This window comes from Gigantopelta aegis, chromosome 6 (genome assembly GCF_016097555.1).
Source record: "Gigantopelta aegis isolate Gae_Host chromosome 6, Gae_host_genome, whole genome shotgun sequence".
In the NCBI taxonomy this organism is placed as follows: Eukaryota; Metazoa; Mollusca; class Gastropoda; order Neomphalida; family Peltospiridae; genus Gigantopelta; species Gigantopelta aegis.
Genome location: NC_054704.1, coordinates 11,905,262 through 11,931,919, shown reverse-complemented (window position 1 = coordinate 11,931,919; position 26,658 = coordinate 11,905,262). Strand labels below are relative to the sequence as shown.

At 37.1% G+C, this 26,658-nt stretch overlaps 1 protein-coding gene across 4 annotated transcripts in view; it reads right to left on the bottom strand.

Annotated features, from left to right (window-relative positions):
* Window positions 1–12,285: 12,285 nt before the first annotated feature.
* The window catches only part of LOC121376491, a 28,137-nt gene continuing 13,764 nt past the window's right edge, over window positions 12,286–26,658 (bottom strand). Inside the window, exons 8-18 of one of the 4 annotated variants that reach the window (XM_041504372.1) lie at window positions 26,391–26,476; window positions 25,762–25,882; window positions 25,130–25,250; window positions 18,412–18,537; window positions 17,660–17,757; window positions 17,315–17,400; window positions 16,178–16,298; window positions 15,491–15,611; window positions 14,880–15,155; window positions 13,431–13,579; window positions 12,286–12,764 (exon numbers count right to left, since the gene is read on the bottom strand). In XM_041504372.1, the coding sequence (XP_041360306.1) occupies window positions 12,710–12,764; window positions 13,431–13,579; window positions 14,880–15,155; window positions 15,491–15,611; window positions 16,178–16,298; window positions 17,315–17,400; window positions 17,660–17,757; window positions 18,412–18,537; window positions 25,130–25,250; window positions 25,762–25,882; window positions 26,391–26,476 (1,360 nt within the window). In that variant the 3' untranslated portion in view covers window positions 12,286–12,709. The remainder of the gene's footprint in view (window positions 12,765–13,430; window positions 13,580–14,879; window positions 15,156–15,490; window positions 15,612–16,177; window positions 16,299–17,314; window positions 17,401–17,659; window positions 17,758–18,411; window positions 18,538–25,129; window positions 25,251–25,761; window positions 25,883–26,390; window positions 26,477–26,658) is intronic. The other 3 variants (XM_041504374.1, XM_041504375.1, XM_041504376.1) reach the window with 3 other exon arrangements.

Here is a 26,658-nt window from a genome sequence, read left to right as displayed (position 1 = left end):
ATTCATAAGTTCATTCTTGTGGTGTTATATATAATATAAACATGTCATTTTGTTATTCTTGGGGAACCAAAAAAATGTTCAGTCAAAACGTTAGCGAACGTTAGCATTGCCGGCTGTCGTTGAATGCATGTTTTGATCTGAGTTTAGTCAGTGAAGCAGAGAAACTGTCATCAGACTGCTTTATGCACTTCATACGTTATTTCATTTCACGTTAAACTGAATCACTATATCTGGAAACGCACAAATCATAAACATGCTAACGTTGGCGTCTGAACGAAGATCTAGAGTAGCTTATTTCATCAGCGATATGGGTCTCTAGGGTACGGAACTGACCATATCATGACACATCATGTGTTAATAACCCCAAAGGGTAGCTCATTTACATTTCTCTGTAAAGATATTTTGTCGCGTAGGAAAGTCAAAAGAATAAGTTTATTAGCAGCCTCGGGAATAGATGGGTTTTATTTCAAGTGTTCATTCCACACGTTGGACGGTAATGTGCAATAAAAAGGAAATAAATGCGTGAGATCGAATCCTATAAACACTGTATTTGAAAAAAGGTTATGATGCTGTCGAAATAATGGTCTTCAGAGTTCATTGCAATACAGCATGTGTTTCTTCTCTGGTATAAAATAGTTCATTGTTCTGTCAACTGGGTGAAAATGAAACAGGAACAAAACTGAGGATTTATTGATTGTCTATTGATTAATTTAAAAAACCTATTGTCGACTTGTTGCGTTTAAAGGTTGTCATGACTGACTGTCTGTGGGGGCGAAACGTAGCCCAATGGTAAAGCGCTTGTCTGATGCACGGTCGGTCTACTGTCGATCTCAATCTGTTGGCCCATTCATGATTGTACACTACGACTGATATATCAAAGGCTGTGGTATGTGTTATCTTGCCTGGGATGGTGCATATTAAATAGTCCTTGCTACTAATGGAAAAATGTAGGTTTCCTCTCTAAGACTATGTCAAAATATCCAAATGTTTCACACCCAATAGCCGATGATTAATAAATAATATGCTCTAGTGGTGTCGGTAAACAAAACAAACTTTTTTGTGTTATTGTATAACCTATCCAGCTTCGTGGTTCCAGAATTCTCCCGATTCAGTATAATTCAAGGGTGGATACAGACGTTTGTACACGGTAGAGGATGAAAATGGAAGGGGCAGACGTGTGTGGGAAGGGATTATGGAACGACACATGACAAAGTATAATTGTTGATGAGTGCAGTACGCTGTTGAAACGTACGAGGTGCTGGGAAAAGCACAGGCGTACGGGCCTTCATTTTCGTGAGATAGCAGATTAATTTTTGCCAAAATTAAACGAAAGTTCCAGAATCTCGATAACAACGTTTATTCATATTAGCATTATTAAATTTATTATCAAACAGCTATATGCATTTTTACACCTAACAGAATGGTGGAAATACATGGTGAAAAGGTTTCAGGCCAGCTTATTTTGCCCAAATGTCTCCATTGTTGTTGGGGTTGGGGTTTTTTGTCTCGAATGTGAAAATTTGCTCCAGCACCGGGGAACTGGGATGGGGGGGGGGGGGGGGGGGGGGGGGGGGGGGGGGGGGGGGGGGGGGGGGGGGGGGGTCTGCTGATATGATTTATCTTCACTAGAATAGCAACTTGTGGATGATAGGCTTCTTACTTTTGTTTTCTTAAAAAGTACTTTTCTCGCTTTATACATTATATCTGGGTTTTGAATCTCTCTCTCTCTCTCTCTCTCTCTCTCTCTCTGTGTGTGTGTGTGTGTGTGTGTGTGTGTGTGTCTGTATATATCTCTCTATCTGTCTATCACACACACACACACACACAGAAACACACACACACACGCACACAAACGCACACATACACACACACACACTCACACACATACAACTGACACATCCTAGTCTAATTGAATTTGTCTCGCGTGTCCTCTACTTCGAGCAGTGTGAATGAAACCCGATGAGTGGGTATCAACATCTACTTCCACCATCTGTATCCTTCAGCGGAAACGTGTGCTGTCCAGCTCGTGTTTCCGATACACGCACATCGCCGCGTGTAAGTGGGGCTCGTAATCGTGTTCACCACTTTTAAAGGTACTATGTCCTCAAAATGAAGGTCTGTTGGGGGTTTTCGATCAAATTGACGATAATATGCGTTAAAGGTACTATGTCAAAGTTGCAATAATGGCGGTTCTCGCAACATAAAGTTTATACATTTAGCTATATGCCTATACAAATTACAACCAAATAATTGCATTTACTTATATAATTATGTTTATTTTATGGGAAATTTTTGAGAGTGTGCCACACGCATTAACTAATGACGTCACTGTTTTATGCATACACATTCAACACTAAGCTTTTTTCATAGTTCTTTGCAGATAACTAACAAAGAAATGTGTGTGTGTGTATATATATATATATATATATATATATATATATATATATATATATATATATATATATATATTATTATTATTATTATTGAGTTAATTATGAATCGATTAATTTGTAGTTATTTATTATATTGTAGTTTCAACTTTGACATAGGACCTCTAGTCTCGGTGGATGCATTGAACTGATTATGGGTTTTTTTCGTTTCAACCAGTGTACCACAACTGGTCAAAGGCCGTGGTGTGTGTGTTCCTGTCTATTGGAAAGTGCATATAAAATATCCCTTGCTTCATTAGGAAAATGTAGCAGGTTTCCTCTGATGACTTAGTGTCAGAATTACCAAATGTTTGACATCCGATAGCCGATGTTTAAACAAAACAAAGTTTCACTGTCTTTGTTATACAGTATAACATTGTAAATGTGTACACCGAAGTCGTAGCATACAGGGCGATTACCAATATGCCATTAGCATATTCACTACCGTATCTCTGTATAGGACTCATTCCAAAAGATGTTATGATAGAGTGTGTCGAGGATATGCAGCCATGACTCACTTTCTGTTATTTGTTTACAAAAGAGAGATGTTCTTGATCACAAAATATATGGTTCCATTTCTGTCTATAGGAGGATAGTGATATAGCGTGTTCATACAGGCACCAAAAACCATTTCTACAAACTCTTAAAAAACGATCTTTGAATGTTCACACGGGTGTGCATATAGTAATATTCCATGTAAAGAACTGTAAATATTTGGTCTGCTTGCCACCAGCAGAACAACGGAATATCGCCGTACGTAATGCTGATGGTTATTTCTAGTTACCAAGACCATTACTGTCAGAATTCCAGACATACACACATATATGTTTACTGTTAACCTGTTCTGTTATTACATTTTTAAGCAAATGGTTCTCTTGACCATTCTTTTCAGTATTCTCTTTCTATTTTCCCCCCCCGCTAAGATAGCGATGTGACAGGGAGCTGAGATCTAGGCTATTAGGAAGCGTGTCCTTGTAATATGCAGACTGGACCACCCCGATGGATCGATATCCGCATCAATATATCTTGGAGTTTTAATGATAGTTCGTTTGGCATTTGTGTTTGGATGAGATGAGACACATTAAATTATTTTTTGGCATTTATATTGTTCAAGGTTGCAAACCTGATATCTCTGATATCTCCGAACTGAAAATTAATGAAGAACTGGCAAACAGCTGCACGTGAGTGGGCAGTTGGCACGGATCATCTAAATCTAATGAGAATGTTTTCTACCAAAGCACTTATTATCGTTTGATTTGGCCTGTCTCAGGTGACTGACAGCTTAAATGGATACTCCTAAATACTGAACTTAAAAGAGACTGTTTGCCAGCAGCAAAATCCATTTTGTCTTTTAGTATAAGTGTTTTTAATCTCGTCTGCCTGTCTTTGTTTATTTGAAGTTGGGCGCATATTTCCAAGACAGACTAAGCAAATCTCAGGTCAACTAATGATCGATGTGAAGAAACAAAATCGATTTTTCGTTTAATGGTTTGGATGCTCTTCTACTGTGATGCAGTGACTTAAAGAGAACACAAAAAAAATGGATGTCATATTTCAGATTTGTTGGTAAGGATGTACATTGTAAATAGATTCATTAAACAATGGATGTTAAGGGACATTTGGAATTAGAGATGGTGCGCAACCCCAACATCCCTTTGCATCCTCCCTATCGGCATTATTAAAGTAACTGTCGATCCATTTAAAAACATGATTTCTATTTCTGTTATTTGGACGCGCGCATGAATGCACGCACACGCACGCACGCACGCACATACACACACTTACAAAAGACTGGAAATCACTATAGTGACGTTGGTGAATGCCGCTGTTCAAATAATAATAATGATAATAATAATAATAATACAAAGTCCCGCGTTTTACAGACAACTAACAATAAATTATATTTACATATGATTTACAAGATGTATAACAGTTTACCAGACGACCAAGAGTGTGTTAAGGACAACAACAACAACAACAGCAGCAACAACAACAACAAAAAAGTCTGGTGCTGTGTTCTTCTTGTTTTAATATTAAAATATATTTTCGATTTGGCATTTTAAAATTTTCAACATAACAAGATGGTGGTCTATTTTGCAATATTCTTATTTTATAATAAACGGTAAACCGAATTATTTATTATTCAATATACCCAGCAAAAGGACCGCCTGCTCTCCTGTAAAAACGCTACTGGATTCTAAAATCTTGATCTTTCCTCTCAAAATTGTTAACCGTTTCTTTGAGAAATAGTCGTAGTGAATTCCATAGTATGAAAAAGCCGTTCTCTATGGGAAGGACTTAGATATCATGTCATCATTACAAAGACAAAATTTTGATTTCTACAAGTTATTTATTTTTGAGCCGATTGTTTTTTAAATTGCATGTGTTTTCTTGCTATTTCCAAAATACTTTTACTTTTCTTCTTGTGTATAACACACACACGCACACAGTGACACACACACGCACACGCACGTACGTACACACACGTACGCATACACACACAATCACACACCACTTTGCTAGAGCCAGCTATTGTAGCTCTACGTATACGGCTCTGGCGACCTTTCTCCGACTTGGTAAACTGCACTCAGCTGCCGGATACACCGCTAGAGATTCGGCCAGGACCGTTTGATGTTCGGACAGGAGAGTAGTATCATTTGTGAAGCTGTTGGCATCGCTAATACCAATAATTACACAATACTGTGATGTACCGGTAGTGTCAGCTCGTGGTCCCCCAGGAATTCTGATGGATTCCTATCATTATACTGCTTTCAATTTCTATTTGAGGCAGCCATTGCTCGGAGAATGGTTCTCCATACAATTCATTCGTCAGAAATGTTCCATCAAAGAGCGACAAGCAGGGGGTGTTAAAGGTGCTGATCACTAATCCCTATATGTACCAGGAAGTGGGAAATAGTCCCCGGCTTTTACAATGTTTTGGACGTTACTTATAACGTTTTGTTTCAATTATCAAAATGGTAAAGACAATGCGTTTCCAGTCATCACAGTTTGTGATATCTTAAAATACAATTAGTGCCAAACAGAACTAATCATGATTCGCTCCTCTTAAACGAGGGTCAGCGACATTAAAAGACTAAATTGCGATCTCTCGTCACACTTTCATCAGACATCAACTGTGAGGTTTTACATTTGTCAATCCACGTGTTTAGCGCGGCATGTGAATTATTATAGCGCCTTTTGAGGGCCGGGAGCGGGGGGGGGGGGGGGGGGGGGGGGGGGGGGGGGGGGGGGGGGGGGGGGGGGGGGGGTGTCCGAGAGTATGGTCTCAGCCAACACCACCAAAGACTTGATTTGTTAAAGTATGTTTTGTTTAGCGACACCACTAAAGCCCATTGATTTATTAATCATCGGATATTGGATGTCAAACACTTAGTAATTCTTACGACAGGAAACCCGCTACATTTTTCTATTAGTAGAAAGGGATCTTGTATATGCACCATCCCACAGACAGGGGCGGGACGTAGCCCAGCGGTGAAGCGCTATTTCTCGCTCCAGCCAGTGCACCACGACTGGTACATCAAAGGCCGTGGCGTGTACTATCCTGTCTTTGAGATGGTACATATAAAAGATCCCTTGATAGCTGGTTTGCTCTCTAAAAATATATGTAAAAAATTACCAAATGTTTGACATCCAATAGCCGATGATTAATAAATCGATGTACTCTAGTGGTGTCGTTAAACAAAACAAAACAAACAAACAAACATCTCAGAGACAAGATACCACGGACTTTGATATACCATTAGTGGTGTATTGGCTGGGAAAATAGGCCAAATGGTCTACCGATGGGGATCGATCCTAGACCGACCACGCATTATGCGAGCGCTTTACCACTGAGTCACGGTGCACTTTAATCTAGTTTTAAAGATTTCTTAGGAGTGAAATATTTAGGATTTTTAGTTTTAAAGTGACTATTTCCCAATGATCGTTCTAGCCAGTGCATCGTCTATCCTGTCTGTGGCATGGTGCATATAAGATATCCTGCTACTAATGGAAAATTGTAATGGGTTTCCTTTTTAGACTTGATGTTAAAATGACCAAGTGTTTGACATCCAATAGCCGATGATTAATAAATGAATGTGCTTTAGTGTTGTCGTTAAACAAAACAAACAATGCGTAATATTTAAATAGTTTGGTTTTAACAACATTTATTAGCCGTCAAATATGTGGTACTGTGATTGGCCAACAGACATATTAGCCTATATAATATTGGCGTGTGGCGTATTGTGAAAGCATATTGTACGAGACACACTAAATGTGTGAGATTTGACTGTGCGTATATCAGATAGAAAAATATATAGTCAATAGAGGGAATTAGGAATTTGACTGTGCGTATATCAGATAGATAATCTATAGTCGATAGAGGGAATTTGGAATTTGACTGTGCGTATATCAGATACAAAATATATAGTCAATAGAGGGAATTAGAAATTTGACAGTGCGTAGGCTATATCAAATAGATAATCTATAGTCAATAGAGGGAATAAGGAATTTGACTGCGTATATCAGATAATCTATAGTCAATAGAGGGAATTAGGAATTTGACTGTGCGTATATCAGATAGAAAATCTATAGTCAATAGAGGGAATTAAAAATTTGACTGTGCGTAGGTTATATCAGATAGATAATCTATAGTCAATAGAGGGAATTAAGAATTTGACTGTGTATATATCAGACCGAAAATCTATCGTCAATAGAGGGAATTAGGAATTTGACTGTGCGTATATCAGACAGAAAATCTACAGTCAATAGACGTCATAAGGAAGACAATCGTGCTTAATTTTGAGAATGGTGCCTGTCATGCCTCACTGGATGACTTCCCTTGTTTAAAAGTTTGAGATTAAAGCACGCTAGCTGTGTTGTTTTTCCAGGACAGGGGTTAATGGTTAGTCCCCCCCCCCCCCCCATCACTACTTTTCTCCCGCATTTATGCCCCCCCCCCCCCCCCCCCCCCCCTTAACACATGTAAAAACTAGTTTTGATACCCGCCACCCCACCACTCGAACGTGGATGTCTACCTGCAATATAAAACCTCCATAGCTTAGGAACCATAGTCCTACCCGGACTTTCATACCTGATTTATTTTTAAGTTGTTTTTATCCTAGGACTTGTATTCCTACCGGACTTAAATTCCTTCTACAACAGTGACAGAAATACAAGTCCGGCAAATTAGGTGTCCGTTTGTTGTACTCTGCAATTTGCACGAGCTGCCAGAAAGACACGAGAAAAAAAGTGAGTTTTTGGCAGCCTTCCCTCGTAGTGTGATGGATAAGTATACGAGTCTCTTAAGATTATTGTGGGTTAAATCTCTATGTCAAAATATTATTTTTAAGTTTGAGTATCAACTTAATTATTTTTTTACGTCATAGACTTGTGGACCAGATACGTGAGTGAACTTTTGTAATCGTCTTACATTTTTGTCACCATATTGAAAAAGGACGAATATCTTGCTTTTTTCAAAAGTATATAATGCAACTACAGATATAATGTGTTCAACACGTAGACATATATATCTAACAACAATATGTAGCCCAAAATTGTTATATATATATATATGTGTGTGTGTGTGTGTGTGTGTGTGTGTGTGTGTGTGTGTGTGTGTGTGTGTGTGTGTGTGTGTGTGTGAAAATTGGTAACTCCAAACAACTTAACATTTGGCGAACAGCAAAAGATAATTTCTATATATACCAACATAATTTTTAATAATATGTTTTATAAGTTTATATTTTGACAGTAAATCACAATCTGATTATTTGTGATTTTCTTAATCTTTGTCCGATCGGACTTCCATTCCTCGGAATCCTTGTCTGTGGGACTTGTATTCCTAAGAATTTAAGTCTCTGGGAAGTGGATTCCGAGGAATGTAAGTCCGTGGGACTTTTATTCCTGGTACTCCTGGTCCACAGGACTTTCAATCCTAGTATTCCTAGTCCTCTGGAATTTAGTTCCGATATTTTGCTTATTACATATATGATTCCTGAAAATCCCTGAAATAAAACTTTGAAAACTGTACTTAGTTCTAGTAGTTAGTACTAATAACTAGTACTATAATGGTCAGTTAGGCCCTACTACAATATAAAAATAACAGGAATAATAAGCATGAAAAATTACCTTTTACTGATGAACAATTAAAAATAGCATCAAAACACTTGAAATTAATTATCACTGCCTGCCTCATGGCAGTTTTGACCATCATAAGCATAAAATATGAGTTGAGGAAAGGGTCTTTGCATTTTTATACCTGGCCGTAAGGAACATCATAAGCGTTCGAGACTGGGTGGAGGTGGGGTCGGTGGAGGGGTGGAGGGGTCACTCCCCCAGTACTGGGGGGTCAGTGGACACTTTCGGGCAAAATGAGCTGGCCTGAAATCTTCACCATGTATTTCCATCATTCTACTCACAATATTAGTTGTAATCCATGTAAAAATGCAGACTGATTTGTTTGGAATCCTATTTAGCGTCTTGGTAGTAATGCGAATATAAATATACGCTGTGTTACAGATTCGGATATTTTCGTTTTATTCGGGCAATAAACATCAGCCTGCCCCCACCCCTACTCCCAAAAAGGGAGCCTGGATGCCTATTGTGACCAAAACTGTAAGGTGTAAAAGTGTCATGAATAGTTAGTCTGTTAAAAAATATCTTTGTAAATTGTGTGTGCATATTATTGACAGTATGATAATTGTTCAGGGGTTACTGTTTTGTCTTAGTCGGTGTAGTGGCCCACTGAGCTGTTAAAACCCACTATTTCTATTAAATGATAAACCTTAATGATAACCATTTAACATAATTTGTTATCGATGGTATGGTTGGCTGGGACTAGGATATCATAGAGCCCAGAGTCTGCTATGTCATATGTCAGACCAAATTAATTTTTGAAAATGAAAATTGACAAAGCAGGCACATGTTCAGTAAATTATGCTGGGGGGAGGTCTAGACTGTGGCAGGTAGAAATTATTTTTGAGGAGGGGTGTTTAGACCACGCCACCCCACCCCACACCCTACGTACACGCGCCTGCAACATTATTGACAAAAAGGCACAAACTTAAAGATTATATAAGATGGGCAAGTTATACTTATCTGCGAGTACTAATACATGCTTCGAATTATTGAAAATCTTTTCGAGTTACATTTAAATGTTTAAACATTTATTAGTTGGAACAACACGCAATGGATAAACACCTTGGTTTTGCTCGTGTAATAAGGTCAACAAAATGTGTACATGTGTACTCTTGCAAATAATATAAATGGAAAATATTGGAATAAATAGAAAATATTTAAATAAGGAGAGGCGCCAGTATCCCAAGTTAATTCAATAAACCAGAAAGGAGACTGCTTTTCATTTTGTTTACATTTATAATTTATATTTTATATGTACCACCGGACTTAAATTTTGATTGTCCAGGAATGTAAGTCCGACCCAGACTTAATATCCTGGCAGTCAGACCAGTATTCCTAAGGAACGTAAGTCCTAGGACTTGCATTCCTTGGTGTATTAGACCTAGGACCTGCATTCCTAGGAGACTAAGTCCGGTCAGACAATTATTCCTACGGACTTGCATTCCGTTTACACCGTGTGCTACGCCAATGGTAAGACGTCAGTGTAATGGTTTTACATCGTCTTGAGTTGTTAGATCTCACTCTGGGTTGAAGACAGTACTGCGAAGCGAACCCAGAACCCATTGAGAAGCGAGTCGCAACTAAATAGAATGGCTCTAAATAGTCAACACTATAGTCATTACGATGTGGAATATTGTTTTATTAAACAGTTTCACAATAAGTTCCATAACAATTGTCTTAAGCTTTCTTTGATAATACAATATTTAAGGTGTAAACAAAAAAGTATACAAACCTGAGCAAATCAAATTAATTACGATTATAGTATGGTATAAATAAATAAACAAAGTAAGAGGCCTAAAGTGTGTATTTCGATTCGTTGTATTAATATGTGTTGTTAAGTAGTTTATAATGTTCTACATCCAGAAAAACTGGATGAGCGAACTACATCCAGAAAAACTGGATGAGCGAAGATCGACAGTTGAAGAGAAACGAACAGGGATCAAACTTAAGTTGAGGTACATACAAGCACCATTTCCTCCTTTCACTTATGGTTTAGTCGGTAGAGCGATCGACTGATGTACATGCGTCATAGGATCGAGCCACCTCAGTGGGTCCATTCACTGATTGCCCCCCCCCCCCCCCCCATCTCAGCCAGTGACCCACGAATGGTATATCAAAGGTCGTCTTCTGTGGGGAAGTGCATATAAAAAATCCCTTGCTGCTAATGCAAAAATGTAGCGGGTTTCCTCTTTAAGACTATATGTCAAAGTTACCAATCAATGATTTATAAATCAATATGCTCTAGTGGTCTCATTAAACAAAACAAACTTTATAAAACGCTATAGTATGTATTGAGACTGTGACGGAACATGCTCTTATCTTTTCGCCTGTGGCGATGTTAATTGTTTTAGAGGGCCGTGTGCAGCTTGGTTACGTAATACCTCCGCGCGACCGTGCATTCTAATACACACCCAGACCATGTGTGGAGGCCATGTGGCCGGTAGAGCGGTTTATGACCGGGGTATTGCTGGCGAACTGGCGACAGTAAGTCTGGCCAACTAAGGAAATATACCGATTCTGGGAGTTGTGGAAATATAAAAATTGTGGTGCCCTCTAAGTACCGTCCGTCATTGTTATTGTTAGCACACGAGGACGTGTTTGCTGGCCACTTAGGGCGGAATAAGACTCATAGTAAACTTGCCTCAGAGTTTTATTGGAAGGGAATGTTTGCAGATGTCAGTAAGCATTGTATGTCATGTCATGTGTTTCACGTTGTGGGGAAACCAAATCAGCTAATTCCTCCCTATCCCCTGCAGAAGGTTCCCATAGTTGGGGAAGCCTTTTCAAAAGTATTGATAGATGTCGTGGGGCCATTACCAAAAACGCGTTCAGGCAACCAATTCTTATTAACAATTATGTGCTTAACTACGCGTTTTCCTTAAGGAAGGTTACTGCATCTGTTGTAGCTAGTGCGCTGCTTAAATACTTCACGTATACGGGTTTACCAGGGGAAATTCAAAGCGACCGGGGTACGAACTTCATGAGCAAGTTGATCCAGCAAGTACTGTCTATGTTAGATATACGACAGATTCGTTCTTCTGCATTCCACCCTGAGAGCCAGGGCGCAATAGAACGTTTCCACCAGAGCATGAAAAGTATGCTCCGCTGCCATTGTTTCGACAATGGTACTGACTGGGACCAGTCAATTCCTTTCGTGTTGTTCGCAGCACGGGATGCGAAGCAAGAATCCTTAGGATGCATCCCATTTGAGTTGGTCTATGGGCATTCAGCCCGAGGCCCTCTCAAATTGGTAAAAGATAGTTGGTTAGACAAGGATAATGCTGAAAACCTGCTGATTTATGTAGGGAGAGTTAGAGATTCGTATCTCAATTCAAGTCAAATCCAACAGAAACAAAGCAATAATTTTACTATAAAAATAACGTATTCATGTACATGTATTATCAACACATGTTGAACTTGCAAGGAAATACACCGCCATAAAATAGACCATAACATACTATAGCCGTATACATTCTGTCACAATAAGATTTAGTTTAAAATCATGAACTATATATACATCAAACCATTAGTTTCAATTGGACACAGTTCCAGACAGGATAGATTAAGTGCCCTTCAGAATAACCTGTTTATAGGTGAGAACAGGGGTTGAGAGCGCTCAGTTTTAAAAACTGTAAACTTTCGATAACCAAACGATCGTCACGTATTGTCTAAAATGTTATGAGTGAACTCCAAAATAATAAACTAAAGCTCTGAGGCATTAGATTTAAGAACACATTTATATATTAGACATAGTTACTTAATGAACCTGGGTGTCGGAACTTTACAAATTGACATTTTTAACACTAAGAACACTCGAACCCTATTGTCACATTTAAAGAGAACAGGGCTAGAGGGGACCCTCGAGCTACAGAGAGGAGTGCCAGCACTCCCGTGTCTGTTCTAAGAAACGTCTCTCCCAACAAGGAATCACCAATCTGGTTTCGTTTACAATCGAGTCCTTCACAACCTTGTCAATGTCTTTGTAGCGAGCTATTAGATATCGTCAAAGTAGAGAACTCGTCAACAGTTCACCTACTGAACATCAAACAGGCACCGGGGTGTTTGTAGACAAGAACCTAGTGAGCCGAGTCATATCCTCGAGATATTTGTGTCACTTCAACTCCTGAAGAGTACAACAGACACTACACTATCTGGTTTGGTGTCTCGTTAGGTCTTCTAAAACAGATCAACTGTATTCTGTATTTTTAAAAGTGTAAAATACTATAGATTATTAATATTCATATTCATATATTATGCGTATGTGTGATCAAAGCGAATTTGTCCCTAAACAAATAACAAAGTATTGTGAATTAATTTTACTATCATTCAATTGCTTATAAATTAACGTAACAATACTGCGTCACTCCCCAGGCCAGTAGGACAGGGGCGTAGGCTAGGGGTGTTCGGGGGGTTCAGACGAACCCCCCACTCCACCACACACCCCACCCCTGCTGAAGCAAATGGTCCACTTTCAGAACAGGTTTATACATATGGAGTTTCTGGTGGTGCAAAAACAAAATAGAAAAAGGTCCACTTGGTTCATATTCGAACACCCCCCCCCCCCCCCCCCCCAAGGTCCAGATCACGCTACGCCCCTGTAGGAACGATATGTAAAGGGTCTGGAGCAAACACTATAGCGGTGGTGCACAAGCACTTTACTTTTTCTTTTATAATATATCATATAATAGGGCCATAAAACATCTGGGGCTATTCCAAATAATAATATTAATAAGGAACTGTATTTAAAGGTTTGCTAAATTGTGTTTGTCTGTTGTTCTCCAGTAACAACTAGCAAGTTTGTACAAAGCTATTTATCGCTGATGCAGAAGGTGTTAAAAGTAGAGCGTCTTGTACTCCATGAACCTGTTTCTGCAGGTGGGACACTCCATGTTTCTCCTCTGCCACTGCTGGACGCAGACGACACAGAACGTGTGGCCGCATGGGTTGAGGAAACAGTTCACTGGGTTCTCCATACAAATCCCACAGACAGGCAGACTAGGAAACTGGTCGTCCTGAAAAGTAGACATGATAAATATCAAAATAATATTACAGTGAAGAGTCCACGGCAAAAACTATCTAAGTCACAATTTGGTAAAATTGAGATTTCCCACTATCTTAATATATCGATATCAAAATTTAGCAGAATACACAGTGTGGTTTTCTTAGAACTAGTGTATAGTGAAACAAAACAGAAACTTGAATTGGAGTAATTCAATTCAATTCAATTCAATTCAATTCAATTCTTCATTTGCCTTGAGCTTTACATGGGTACATGTGACCCAGCAGTGATTTAAGAAGTTAAACAAACATCGTTTTCTATTATAGATTTCTTATGGATATAAACAACAGTGCCAAATCAGTATTATGTGTGAACCCCTCGAACGTGGACAACAGTGTTGCTACATGTCCACACATGGACTGTAAACGTCGAGGAAATACCCGCATCGGAAGTCAACGCCATTGAGCTTGAGGCATCACTCCACACAACACTTAGCATAGAGTAGACACCATACTGGCAAATATCGGCAAGAAACACTACTTACTTATCACTGAGCACATCTTTATTCCACTGCCTAGGAGTAAATCTCACTTGTCTCCATGCCGTATGCTAGGATCACACTACCAACTGCCACAACAGAGTTGGCCAACTTTCTGTTCTCACGACTCTATGACTGTCCAGTAGCTAGTCTGGGTGCTGTTACAACTCGATTCTCATCGTATAACCCATTAATTGTTAATTTGAGTGCACCCGTCGTAAGTCTGAGTTGGGGAAATTACTTCGTCGTAACATTTAATTGTTTTAGCCTAGCATAACGCAAATGCTGAACACGATGTAAGGGCATCTGACATGATAGGGTTACTTATAAATACAGTGTGTTATCGTATGCATCTTTGTATTAAAGTCAGGTTTCTTTTTTGTTTTAGTATATAATAGACAAAACAAATCTTATATTATTATTATTATTGTATATAACCTTCACCGACTAAAAGATATTTTTATGACTGGAAAAGTTGGTTTTAATGTAACCTACACCGACTGAAAGATATTTTTATGACTGGAATTTTTTTTAATGTAATCTACATGCACTAGAAGATATTTTTATGACTGAAAAACCTGTTTTTAATGTAACCTATACTGACTGGAAGATAAACTTGTTTTTAATGTAACTCACACTGACTAGAAGATATTTATGACTGGAAAAGTTGGTTTTAATGTAACCTACACTGACTAGAAGATATGTTTTATGACTGGAAAAGTTGTTTTCAATGTAACCTATATTGACTGGAAGAGTTGTTTTAACAATAACCTACACTGCCAGTGTAAGATGGAGGAGCTGCACTCAGTCCACTTGACACTCCCGGTCCATCAATCACAGTAAAGCTACTGCTGCTGCTGGTTATGTTACTGCTGCTGGTTATGTTACTGCTGCTGCTGCTGCTGTTGTTGTGCTGACCACTGGCAGGAGTATGAGGTGCAGTGGACCAGGGTTCTTTCTCCACCAGCCTGACGACCTCACCATACGAGTGAAGACCCACTATAGGATGAAACCCTCCTGGAGGAACTGTCAGTGGTTCGCTTTCATACACCTGTAAAAACACAAATCATTGAATTGACCTGTAAAAACACAAATAAATGTATCGACCTGTAGAAAAACATATATAAATGAATCTGTGTATGCGATCTGTAAAAACACAATAAATGAAAATGTTTATTTGACCTGTAACCTTGTATTGTTACATAATTTGTAATTGAATTACTGCAACTAAAAATGTCTTCAGAGGATAATGATTATGAGCAGGCCTCTTAAAATTACAAGAACGATCGTTTCGTTCGTGCGCCGACCAACCTTTGGGTCCAAGCCCATGGACTATAAGAACAAATCTTCACAGCATTTTAGTCTCTTGTAATCAGCTTTACTCACTAGTCTATTATTGAGGTAGAACTTTGCGATATTTTCAGGAAACTGGAGTTCACACGTCATCTTATTGCCTAGATATGACGGCTGGACGCATAGGAGAGGGTATCCATGTTCAATAAATATTCTGAAATAGAAATCATTTTAATCCACGATAATGATATACTGGTAATAAAGAATTAAAACAGTTGTCATGAACTTGGGGAGATCTCACAGTGGACAAGGATTAATAGTTGTAACAGATGGCTAAAAGTCACTTGGAGTCGGAAGGTGAAGGTTGGTAACATGCTCTCCTTTTAGATTCTTTTAATTAGATGCTATTTTTCTTCAGCATTTTAGTATAGTTTATTAGCTTTAAGATATAATGACGCACTTAACACATTTTATTTACGGTTATATGGCGTCAGATATATGGTTAAGGACCACACAGATATTGAGGGAGGAAACCTGCTGTCGTCACTTCATGGACTACTCTTTTTGATTAGCAGCTACGGATCTTTCATATGCACCATCCGACAGACAGCCTTTGATATACCATTCGTGGTGCACTGGCTAAAACGAGAAATAGCCCAATGGGCCCACCAACGGGGATCGATCCCAGAATGACCATGCATCGAGCAAGCACTTTACCACTGGGCTAAGTCCCGTTCGAAAACCATAGAGACACTATTTTAAAAGAAATATAACAATTACCCTCCATCGTCAGCATGGTAAGCTATTGAGTTGCGTGTCCAGCCCGGTTGATTGTCGGCCGGGTAGTTCCGGTCACACAAACCAATAGTCATGCAGCGCTTCAAACCACACACAATGATCACTACAAAACAGAGATTATTTTCTTTTAAAATGAAAATAGGAGAACGTTTTTCTGACGGTCCGCAGTAAGTTCATCATTAGTGAATATTTTGTATCGCACATGATTGGCTGCAGTCACAAATGTACAGCAAAATAAATTATATAAAACAATAGTAATAAAAAATGTAAATAATCTCCTTCAACATCAACATACATTTTGTGTTTTTAAATAACTTTTAAAGGGACAGACCCTAGTTTCAACCTGTGAAAATTAATACTAAGTTTAGTTAATCTATAAATCTGTAACACATTTGAATAACGACGCACTCAACACATTTTATTTATGGTTATATGGCCTCAGACATATAGTTATGGACCACACAGATTTTGAGAGGAAACCTGTTATCGCCACTACATGGGCTACTCTTTCCGATTAGCAGCAAGGGACCTTTTATTTGCACTTCCCATAGGCAAACCATGGCCTTTGCTGAACCAGTTATGGATCACTGGTCGGTGCAAGTGGTTTAGACCTACCCATTTAGCCTTGCGGAGCACTCTCTCAAGGTTTGGAGTCGGTATTTCGATTAAAAATCCCATGCCTCGACTGGGAATGGAACCCAGTACCTACCAGCCTGTAGACCGATGGCCTAACCACGACGCCACCGAGGCTGGTCCACATTTGAATAAAGTTACAATTGAGTGAAACATGAGTGTGACTTTGAAATGGTGAAATACCCTCTAAAAATAGACTAAAACTCGACTCCATAACTGTTACTTCTCAAACGCACGTGTGTTTTTAAATATATGAGAAATGCATTTTGTGATATTAAAAACACCAGGATGAACAAAAACACTTTGAATGTACGGAAATTGATAATCTAAAATAAAAAAGTATGATTTCAGTTATCAAAAACGGCTATAATAGTAAAAAATAGTGTTTAAAAACTAAGGTATGTTCCTTTAAAGGAATAAAAAAAAACTGTATCACCAAGCACTAAAGTTTAATTTTTACTATAACTGACGAAGTACCAGAATTACCTATTGAAAATGAGTTGCAGGTGGCAGTCAGGGGGTTCTTCGCAACCACTTGTGCGACAGGTGTGTCGGGATTAGCACTGTCGTAACTGAAAGAAGAAAACTTAGTCTCACCTACAGCCCCCTTAGTAAGGTTTGACAAACATAGTTAAATACGTGACATAATATTCAAATTAAAATAATAACGATACATAAAAACAAAATAAGATCACAATTACCTCAAAAACTAATGGAGACTGAAATAATTAATTTATGTGTGTGTATGTATGTGTATGTGTATGTGCATGCGTGTGTGCGTGCGTGCAATGCCGTGCATGTGTGTTACTGTTTACCTACACAAAAACTTACCTTATATATCCCTGCCCATGGTCAATGGTAGCCTCTCGACATATGAGCGTGTGGTATTCGATATTTTGTTGCACAGACTGTGGTGGTGGGAGCAGTACCTTTAAAATAATGACATGCAATCTAAGGCATATACATTTTGCACACTCTTTGGTTATTTATGATATCACATGGTAATAACAAATATATGTGTTTTAGATTTAAAAGCATGTGAGGTGACTCTAAAAATTGATAGAGCCACCCCTTCACCATGCCCAATCCACCAATTGAGGGCGTTTTGAATATTAGATAGTTTAGGGCAAGTCATGTTAAATGCATGAGACACTTGCTATCTATTTTCAAACAGGAATCAGTTTGATTGAAAACATAATTTACTGAATATAATATAATATTTATACACAAAAGGATTGGGTACAAACTACTCGACTTACAAGGCCCTCTCCTAATTACAAATATTAAAATGTACAATAATGGTGACTGCAATTTTCAATAAATAAATAAATCAATCAATCAATGAAAGTAAACATTTGTAAAAAAACGATTGAATAAACTGAAAGGACAGAAAAAGAAAGGAAAATAAATAGAAGTAATCGATGGTTTAACAGTGTTCATTATTAACCTTTTATCTTCTCAGACAGCCCAACTGGTAAAAGTAACAAGAAATGAGTTATCGAGGTGGTGAAATGGCCCATACACCTCCTGGCCCCGACTACCCTGTACAGTGAAGGATAATAAAACTACTACAGTGAACATACCTCATTTTCTTCTGGGGCTTGCCATATGTCTCTCTCCAGTAGCTGGACGACCTCTCCAAACGAATGAAGTCCAACGACAGGGTAGAATCCGTCCACGGGTATCTGCATTGATCGTGACTGGTACAGCTTGAACATTAAACACATGGATATTACAGATACGACTTCATATATAGTCGAAACATTAATACTACTGTACATCTTGAACAATAAACACATGGATATTACAGATACAACTTCATAAATAGTGGAAACATTAATACTACAGTACATCTTGGACATTAAACACATGGATATTACAGATACAACTTCATAAATAGTGGAAACATTAATACTACTGTACATATTGGACATTAAACACATGGATATTACAGATACAACTTCATAAATAGTGGAAACATTAATACTACAGTACATCTTGGACATTAAACACATGGATATTACAGATACAACTTCATAAATAGTGGAAACATTAATACTACAGTACATCTTGGACATTAAACACATGGATATTACAGATACAACTTCATAAATAGTGGAAACATTAATACTACTGTACATCTTGAACAATAAACACATGGATATTACAGATACAACTTCATAAATAGTGGAATTATTAATACTACAGTACATCTTGGACATTAAACACATGGATATTACAGATACAACTTCATAAATAGTGGAAACATTAATACTACTGTACATCTTGGACATTAAACACATGGATATTACAGATACAACTTCATAAATAGTGGAAACATTAATACTACAGTACATCTTGGACATTAAACACATGGATATTACAGATACAACTTCATAAATAGTGGAAACATTAATACTACTGTACAACTTGAACATTAAACACATGGACATTACAGATACAACTTCATATATAGTCGAAACATTAATACTACTGTACATCTTGGACAATAAACACATGGACATTACAGATACAACTTCATAAATAGTGGAAACATTAATACTACAGTACATCTTGGACATTAAACACATGGATATTACAGATACAACTTCATAAATAGTGGAAACATTAATACTACAGTACATCTTGAACAATAAACACATGGATATTACAGATACAACTTCATATATAGTCGAAACATTAATACTACAGTACATCTTGGACATTAAACACAAGGATATTACAGATACAACTTCATAAATAGTGGAAACATTAATACTACAGTACATCTTGGACATTAAACACAAGGATATTACAGATACAACTTCATAAATAGTGGAAACATTAATACTACAGTACATCTTGGACATTAAACACATGGATATTACAGATACAACGTCATAAATACTTCGCCATTTGACCTGAGCATGATAAAGCCGATATCTTAACATAGTAACAAGTTTATTGGGGTTTTTTTTTATCCTGCATTACACATAAAACTTTTTAAAAATGAAATGAGGCGATTTTGTTTCACAATTTTCCGTTTTCCAGACTAGTTTGTCCACACGTGTTCAATGTCTTATCCCCTACAAAGCAAATAAGTACGCGATAATACAAATTTATTTTTTATTTTTAAAATAAAAAATGTATTCAAAACGAATTTTACAAATCAAAACAACCACCTGGAAATAAAAGAGTAAGCAACTTTGAACATAACTAGTGTAAAGTCATCAATTACTTCCATTTCTTTTCCTTTTCTGTCCTTTCGTTTTATTCAATCGTTTTTTCACAAACAGTTACTTTTATTGACTGAATGATTGATGTATTGAAAATTGAAGTCGCTATTGTACAATTTAACGTTTATAATTATGAGCCGTCCTCGTAAGTTGAATAACTTGTGCTCAATCCTTTTATATATGCATGTATGTATGTACATATACATACACACGCACACATACACACACATACACGCACATATATATACATATACATATACATATACATATACATTATATATATATATATATGCAAAACTAATTTTTCAATCGAACTAGTGTAAAATTAGTTCTGTCCCCAAAAGCTCTATTTTTGGTCTGTGGCCGAAAATAAAAATATTTATCTAGTCATCATATCTTGCCAATACATATAGTGATTGCAGCTGACGATGAATTGATGATACGAGCTACTTCTGGTTATATTTATACTTAATGTTAAATCATATGTGTATAAATATATTAATAATAAAACAAACCTATATTCCTCTTCACTGTTAAATGATATACTAGTAAATAAGAGGAACAACTGGATATATGTATATTCATTATTAAAACATATATTAATAATATGAACAACTGTTAGTATATAGAGGATATTAAATGACATATTATATGAGTGTCCATGACAGACGATGTTTACGACACGAGTGCCTAAATTATCATATTTCCCGAGCGAGAGCGAGGGAAATGCGATACTTTAGGCACGAGTGTCGTAAACATCGTCTGTCATGGACACCAATGTAATATTCTGTTTATTACCGTAGAACTATCTTGCTAAATGAACATTCCAGTTATTGTTTACAAACTAACGTTTCCTTAACGGCGGAGTAATGTTTGTTCATTGATGTCTTGAAAACCAAATCACAACCTTTTCTAACGTTACGTGATATTTATACGCCCATAAGTAAAGAGTACACACGTACTGTAAATTGTAAAGCATGTGGATAATAAAAAGCAAACAAATACACAGTAATTGAAATAATTAGTTTTGAATTTGAATGACGTCAGTATTCCAATGACGTCACTTTGCATCTCCTTACAATAACTATAAATTGGGTACATGACGTTTCCGTTTTAAGAATGCTGGAAAAATTCCAGTGCAAAATTGCTATTGAATTTGTTTGGGTTTTTTTAACATTATTAACGCACCTGAATGTGTTTGAAGAAAATCTTGTGATTAAAAAATTGTACCTTTTACTAAATATGGCTTTCAAGTGAAATTACGGTAAGATATGCTACATTTATTATGTACGAAGCCAAAACAAGGGTGCGAAAAGTGACTCGTCGATCTTAGTATATATTTCTAACAGTTATGAACGTTATATTCATAATTAAGTGTTTGATGTGTCACAACTACATCGTAATATAATACAAGTTATCATAAATAATCAATTAATGTTTTATTAAATTAATTAAAAACACGTATTTGTCATTACGGCATGTGATCAGCTTACACTCGAAATAAAAATGTATTAATGAAGAAAGTAGTATCTGTGGAATGTCGTGTCAGCCAATCAGAAAGAAATGTACTCTTACAACAGCCAATCGTTAAACGACAATGTCAGAGGACATACGATTTAGTTATGACATACGAGGGAAATCGTACGATAAATATGACCCTCGTTATGCTGTACCTCGTAGGTAATAAATTAAATTTATCACCAGGTAATTTGTCGATTAATTAAGATTTTAATTCAGTTATCAGTTATCACAATCTGATTAAAATTAGCTCTGCTGGTCTACCAGTAGAACTAATAGCATTGCGTGGACTCCCATGTCCAGGTGACATTTCATCTATAAGTAACAATTTAAATATCGACCAATTACACTTCGCCTTTTATAGCGTTATTCGGGAACATACAAATTCTAAAAATATCGGACGAGACTATTTATGCAATAGGCGAACTTGTTGGTCAATTTCAACATTAAAAAAACAGGGGGAAAAGTGCAGTAATAAACTCAGGATTGTATACTAGTATAAACAGATTTTATGGCTATACCATCACGGGGTTTTTTTCGTCTTGAAACGAATTTCATATCAAATTTTATATAGAAATTAGTTTCCGGCATACTTCGTAATTCAACCGAATCATTTCGTATACCCTCGGCATAATCCCGAATGTTTTCAAATTCTTTTCAAATCACTGGCATGATTGTGCAAGTAAGGTTTTAATTGGTCAAATGAAAGGTCAACTGGACAACTAAGACTAAGGTCGTCATTTTTAGAAATGGTGGGGATCATTTGAGACAATGAAAAGTGGTTATACAATGGTGAACAGTTAGTGGTCGTAAATGAATTCATTTATCTTGGCTTATTATTCCGTTATAATGGTAAATTCAATCGAACTCAAAAACGATTCACTGATCAGGGAAGAAAAGCCTTGTTTTCATTATTAAACGTATGCAAAAGACATTATTTTAATATTGAAACAATGCTATCTGGTTTTGACACCTATGTTAATAGTATTCTTAGTTATGGGTCAGAGGTCTGGGGATTCCACTGTGCAAGGGATGTTGAAAAATAATATTCATACAAAATTCTGTAAAAAAACTACTTGGAGTACAACAAGGGGCATGTAATGAATTTATATATAGTGAGTTAGGGCGTTTCCCTCTGTATATTATGAGAAAATTAAGAATTTTAAAATATTGGATTAAAATACGAAATATTGAAAATTGTATCCTTTTAGCTATGTATGAGGAAATGGAACGATTAAAGAGTAACTGGGTAACACAAGTCAAACAAGAACTAAATAGGCTTGGACTAAACTATATATGGAATATACCACATGTTGGTAACAGAGAATATAATATAATTAAGGAAACAATTTACGATAATTTTAAACAACATTGTTTTAGTCGAATAACGACTTTACCGAAAGGTACCATATATAAATTTTTGTTACTTGAATTCAAGCTACAAACATATCTTAGAACACCCATACCATTAAATCACTTAAAAATAATATTAAAGATCCGAATTAGTGCGAGTGCGAGTGCGAATAATTTTTACATGTTCATATACCACTAGAGTTTCGAGCATGTCCGTCCCGGCGCCTGTCTCTGGATAGCCAGGGGCTTGTCCGGGGACAGAAAAAATTAAGCGGACAATTTTGAAATTTACATCCAAAAATTAAATAGTGGGCCTTTAAAATTTTGATGCGCATCTCTAATATAATTAATAAAGAAAATTCTACTCATTAAATTTGGTCGCTAAATTAGATCAGGTGTTCAAAAAGAAATTAGATAAGATCGGTGGCCTGACTCGGGATGGAGCAATTAGTAAAAAAGTTAATAGAATTTAACAAAAAAAAAAAAAAAAAAAAAAAAAAAGGTTACCAGCCAAAAATAAAAAGAATTGACTGCTCGGTCGAATATTTATATAATTTGGAGCATTTTAGAAGGATAAATACGAGAAAGAAGAGAGGATCGAACTATTTAATAATATTAAAAAAAAGAAAGTAATTTTGACATAAACGTTTGAACGAAGGTCTAAAAGTTTTAAAGTCCGATCTATATGTCTACGTGAGTGGCCTCTTTAAGGCAGTTAGGGTGCACAGCTTGTAGGGACGAGATGGGTTGCATCCCGTCAAGAAAACCCCTAGATTGACAGTCAATAGACGAAGGTGTAGTGCTGTGTTGAAATACAGATCTTGAGAAGCCGGATCCGTCTGAACGAGAGAGAGAATCAGACTAAGGTATAGTCCAGTCGTCATGGGTTGGTATAGTGGTGCGGACGGGCCCGACTCCGGAGGATACGAGATGGTATCACAATAAAACAAAGTAAAGTCTAGAAAAGAGTAGTAGGGGCCGACCCCACTTCCTATTTCTTCTTAGAGTGGGGCGGTCAATCTTCCAGTGCTGCTAAGTCAGGCTCGGACATGTAGAGACTAAACGGACCAACCGTGGCGTTCTGCAGAATGGCCATCATACGAGTCACAAAAAAAACAAGCCAACATAGTCAGACGGAGAAATGACGTGGAGGCAAGGAATCTCGCTAAAAAAGAATCCAACCTGGTGGTGCAGACTGTCGAAACGAGAAGCGTTCCAGCGTTCAATTAATTCCAATGGCCGCATACATCCCAGTAGAAAACTTCACTTCGCTGACAAAAACAACAAAAGTGATGGATCCCCAAGTCGAGCCGCGAAAGATTGACCGCCCCACTCTAAGAAGAAATAGGAAGCGGGGTCGGCCCCTACTACTTTTTTCAAGACTGGGAATGCGAATTAGTGCACACAAATTAAATATAGAAACCGGAAGGTATAGGAAAATTGACAGGGCCGAAAGAAAATGCACTATTTGTAACTCTAATGATATTGAAGACGAATATTACTTTATCCTTATTTACCCAGCTATGAATGATTTGAGGAATAAGTATATTAAACAATGTTACCACAGACGTCCAAGCGTATTTAGGCTCACTGAACTATTAACAACTGAAAACAATAAAGATATCAATAACCTGGGAAAATATTTAGTTTTGGCAAATAAAGTTAGAGACGATTTACTGCAATTTACTTAAAATATAACATCCACTAACCTGCCGTTTCATTAGCTAGTACATTAATCATATTTCATCTGGTATACATCAATATAATACATATATATTTAGAATTAGAATTATTACTATACCACGATAATGTTTATAGTGCACATATATATATACATCCCACCACTATTACTAGTATACTATGTTAATTTTACCATTAATTCTTAAATCACTCTCCACCTGTATTTGTATATTTGTATATATATCGTGATTATATACGTATGTATTTATGCTGATACGTTTTTTTTTATAAAGAACTTGAACTTGAAAGAACTTGGACATGAGCTCCAACGGGATGCTGTTAGATCCACAGGTAAAAGTAATTAACCAGTGAAGCTAATTGTAATTAGATTGCAGTTATCTTTCGCATACAAATGTATGTACTATTTAACCTGGGGCCCTAACTACTTATACTCATATCACGGGAGTTTGAGTCAATATAAACACTGATGTTACGTGGTTAATATACTACATACCTGCTGTCCGTTTTTGAAAAAGATGACCGTGTTATTTATAAAGTTATACTGACATCCTATCACTTCGCCCACTGTGGCCTTGGCAGCGAGTGTTTTTGACGAACCAGCTCCTGCATAGATTCTGAGAATAGTAAAAGTAAGTGTCTGCAAGATTTTCAAAACATATACAAACACACGCGCGTGCGCACACACACATACACACACACACACACACACACACACACACACACACAAACACGCTCTAACACACTCACATATACATTAATTCAAATTGTCATATATTCTTGCATCATAAACTATATTATATTAGATCTTAAAACAAAATAAGAAAAAAACATTTATTTATCTAAGAACTGAACGTATTTTTTATGTTCATGAAAATATGACAGACTCACAAAACCGCTTTTCACACTGTATAAATAGTTAGAGTAAACATTATGTCATTCATTTTTTTTAACCTCAAATCTATAACTAGATGTATTTCATCAATATAAAATACTATTAAACAATAATTATAGTCTTTCTTCAGCAAATAAATACATGGCACAAGAGAAACATAAATAAACTTAGATACGATAACGTCGACGGGTGTTTCTGTTTTCATTACAATAGGGTAACTGAAATAAACTGACTTTCCGTCGTCTGCGTGGTAAGCGATGGACATTGGTTCCCAGCCAGGTTGTCGGTTCGCTGGATAATGGCGGTGACACAACCCTATGGCGATAGTTCGCTTTGTACCGGGGTGCACTATCACTGAAAGTAAATAAAACACACCCATTTCTGTAATGTAGTAAACAGCAATTATGACAATGACATGTTTTATTTATTGCCTTTGCTTCAAGAAAAAGTTTGTTTTGTTTAACAACACCACTAGAGCAGACTGATTTATTAATCATCGGCTATTGGATGTAAAACATTTGGTAATTTTGACATAGAATCCCGCTACATTTTTCAATTAGTAGCAAGGGATCTTTTATATGCACCATCCCACAAACAGGATAGCACATACCACTGCGTTAGATATACCAGTCGTGGTGCACTGGCTGGAACGATAAATAGCCCAATAGGCCCACCGACGGATCCTTCAAGAAAATGTAGTTTATAGTTTATAAAAATGAAAAATAAAACTTCCAAAAGAACTGTTTCACAGTTTGGGAATATTTTACACTGCACCTGCGCACACGCGCGCGCACACACACATACACACCCATACACATACGCGCACACACACACACAGTTGTGCACTATTCTGAACTCTTACCAAGCGAAAATTTGTTGCAGTTCGGCGTTAGTGGCTTTGCGCCAATAAACTGACCAACAGGTACATCTGGAGAGGTACTGTCGTACCTGCAAAACAGAAAAAAACCCTCTAATAAGGCAGATAGAAAGAAATGTTTTATTTAACGATGCACTCAACACATTTTATTTACGGATATATGGCGTCAGAGATATGGTTCAGGACCACACAGATTTTGAGAGGAAACATGCTGTCGCCACTTCATGGGCTACTCTTTCCGATTAGCAGCAAG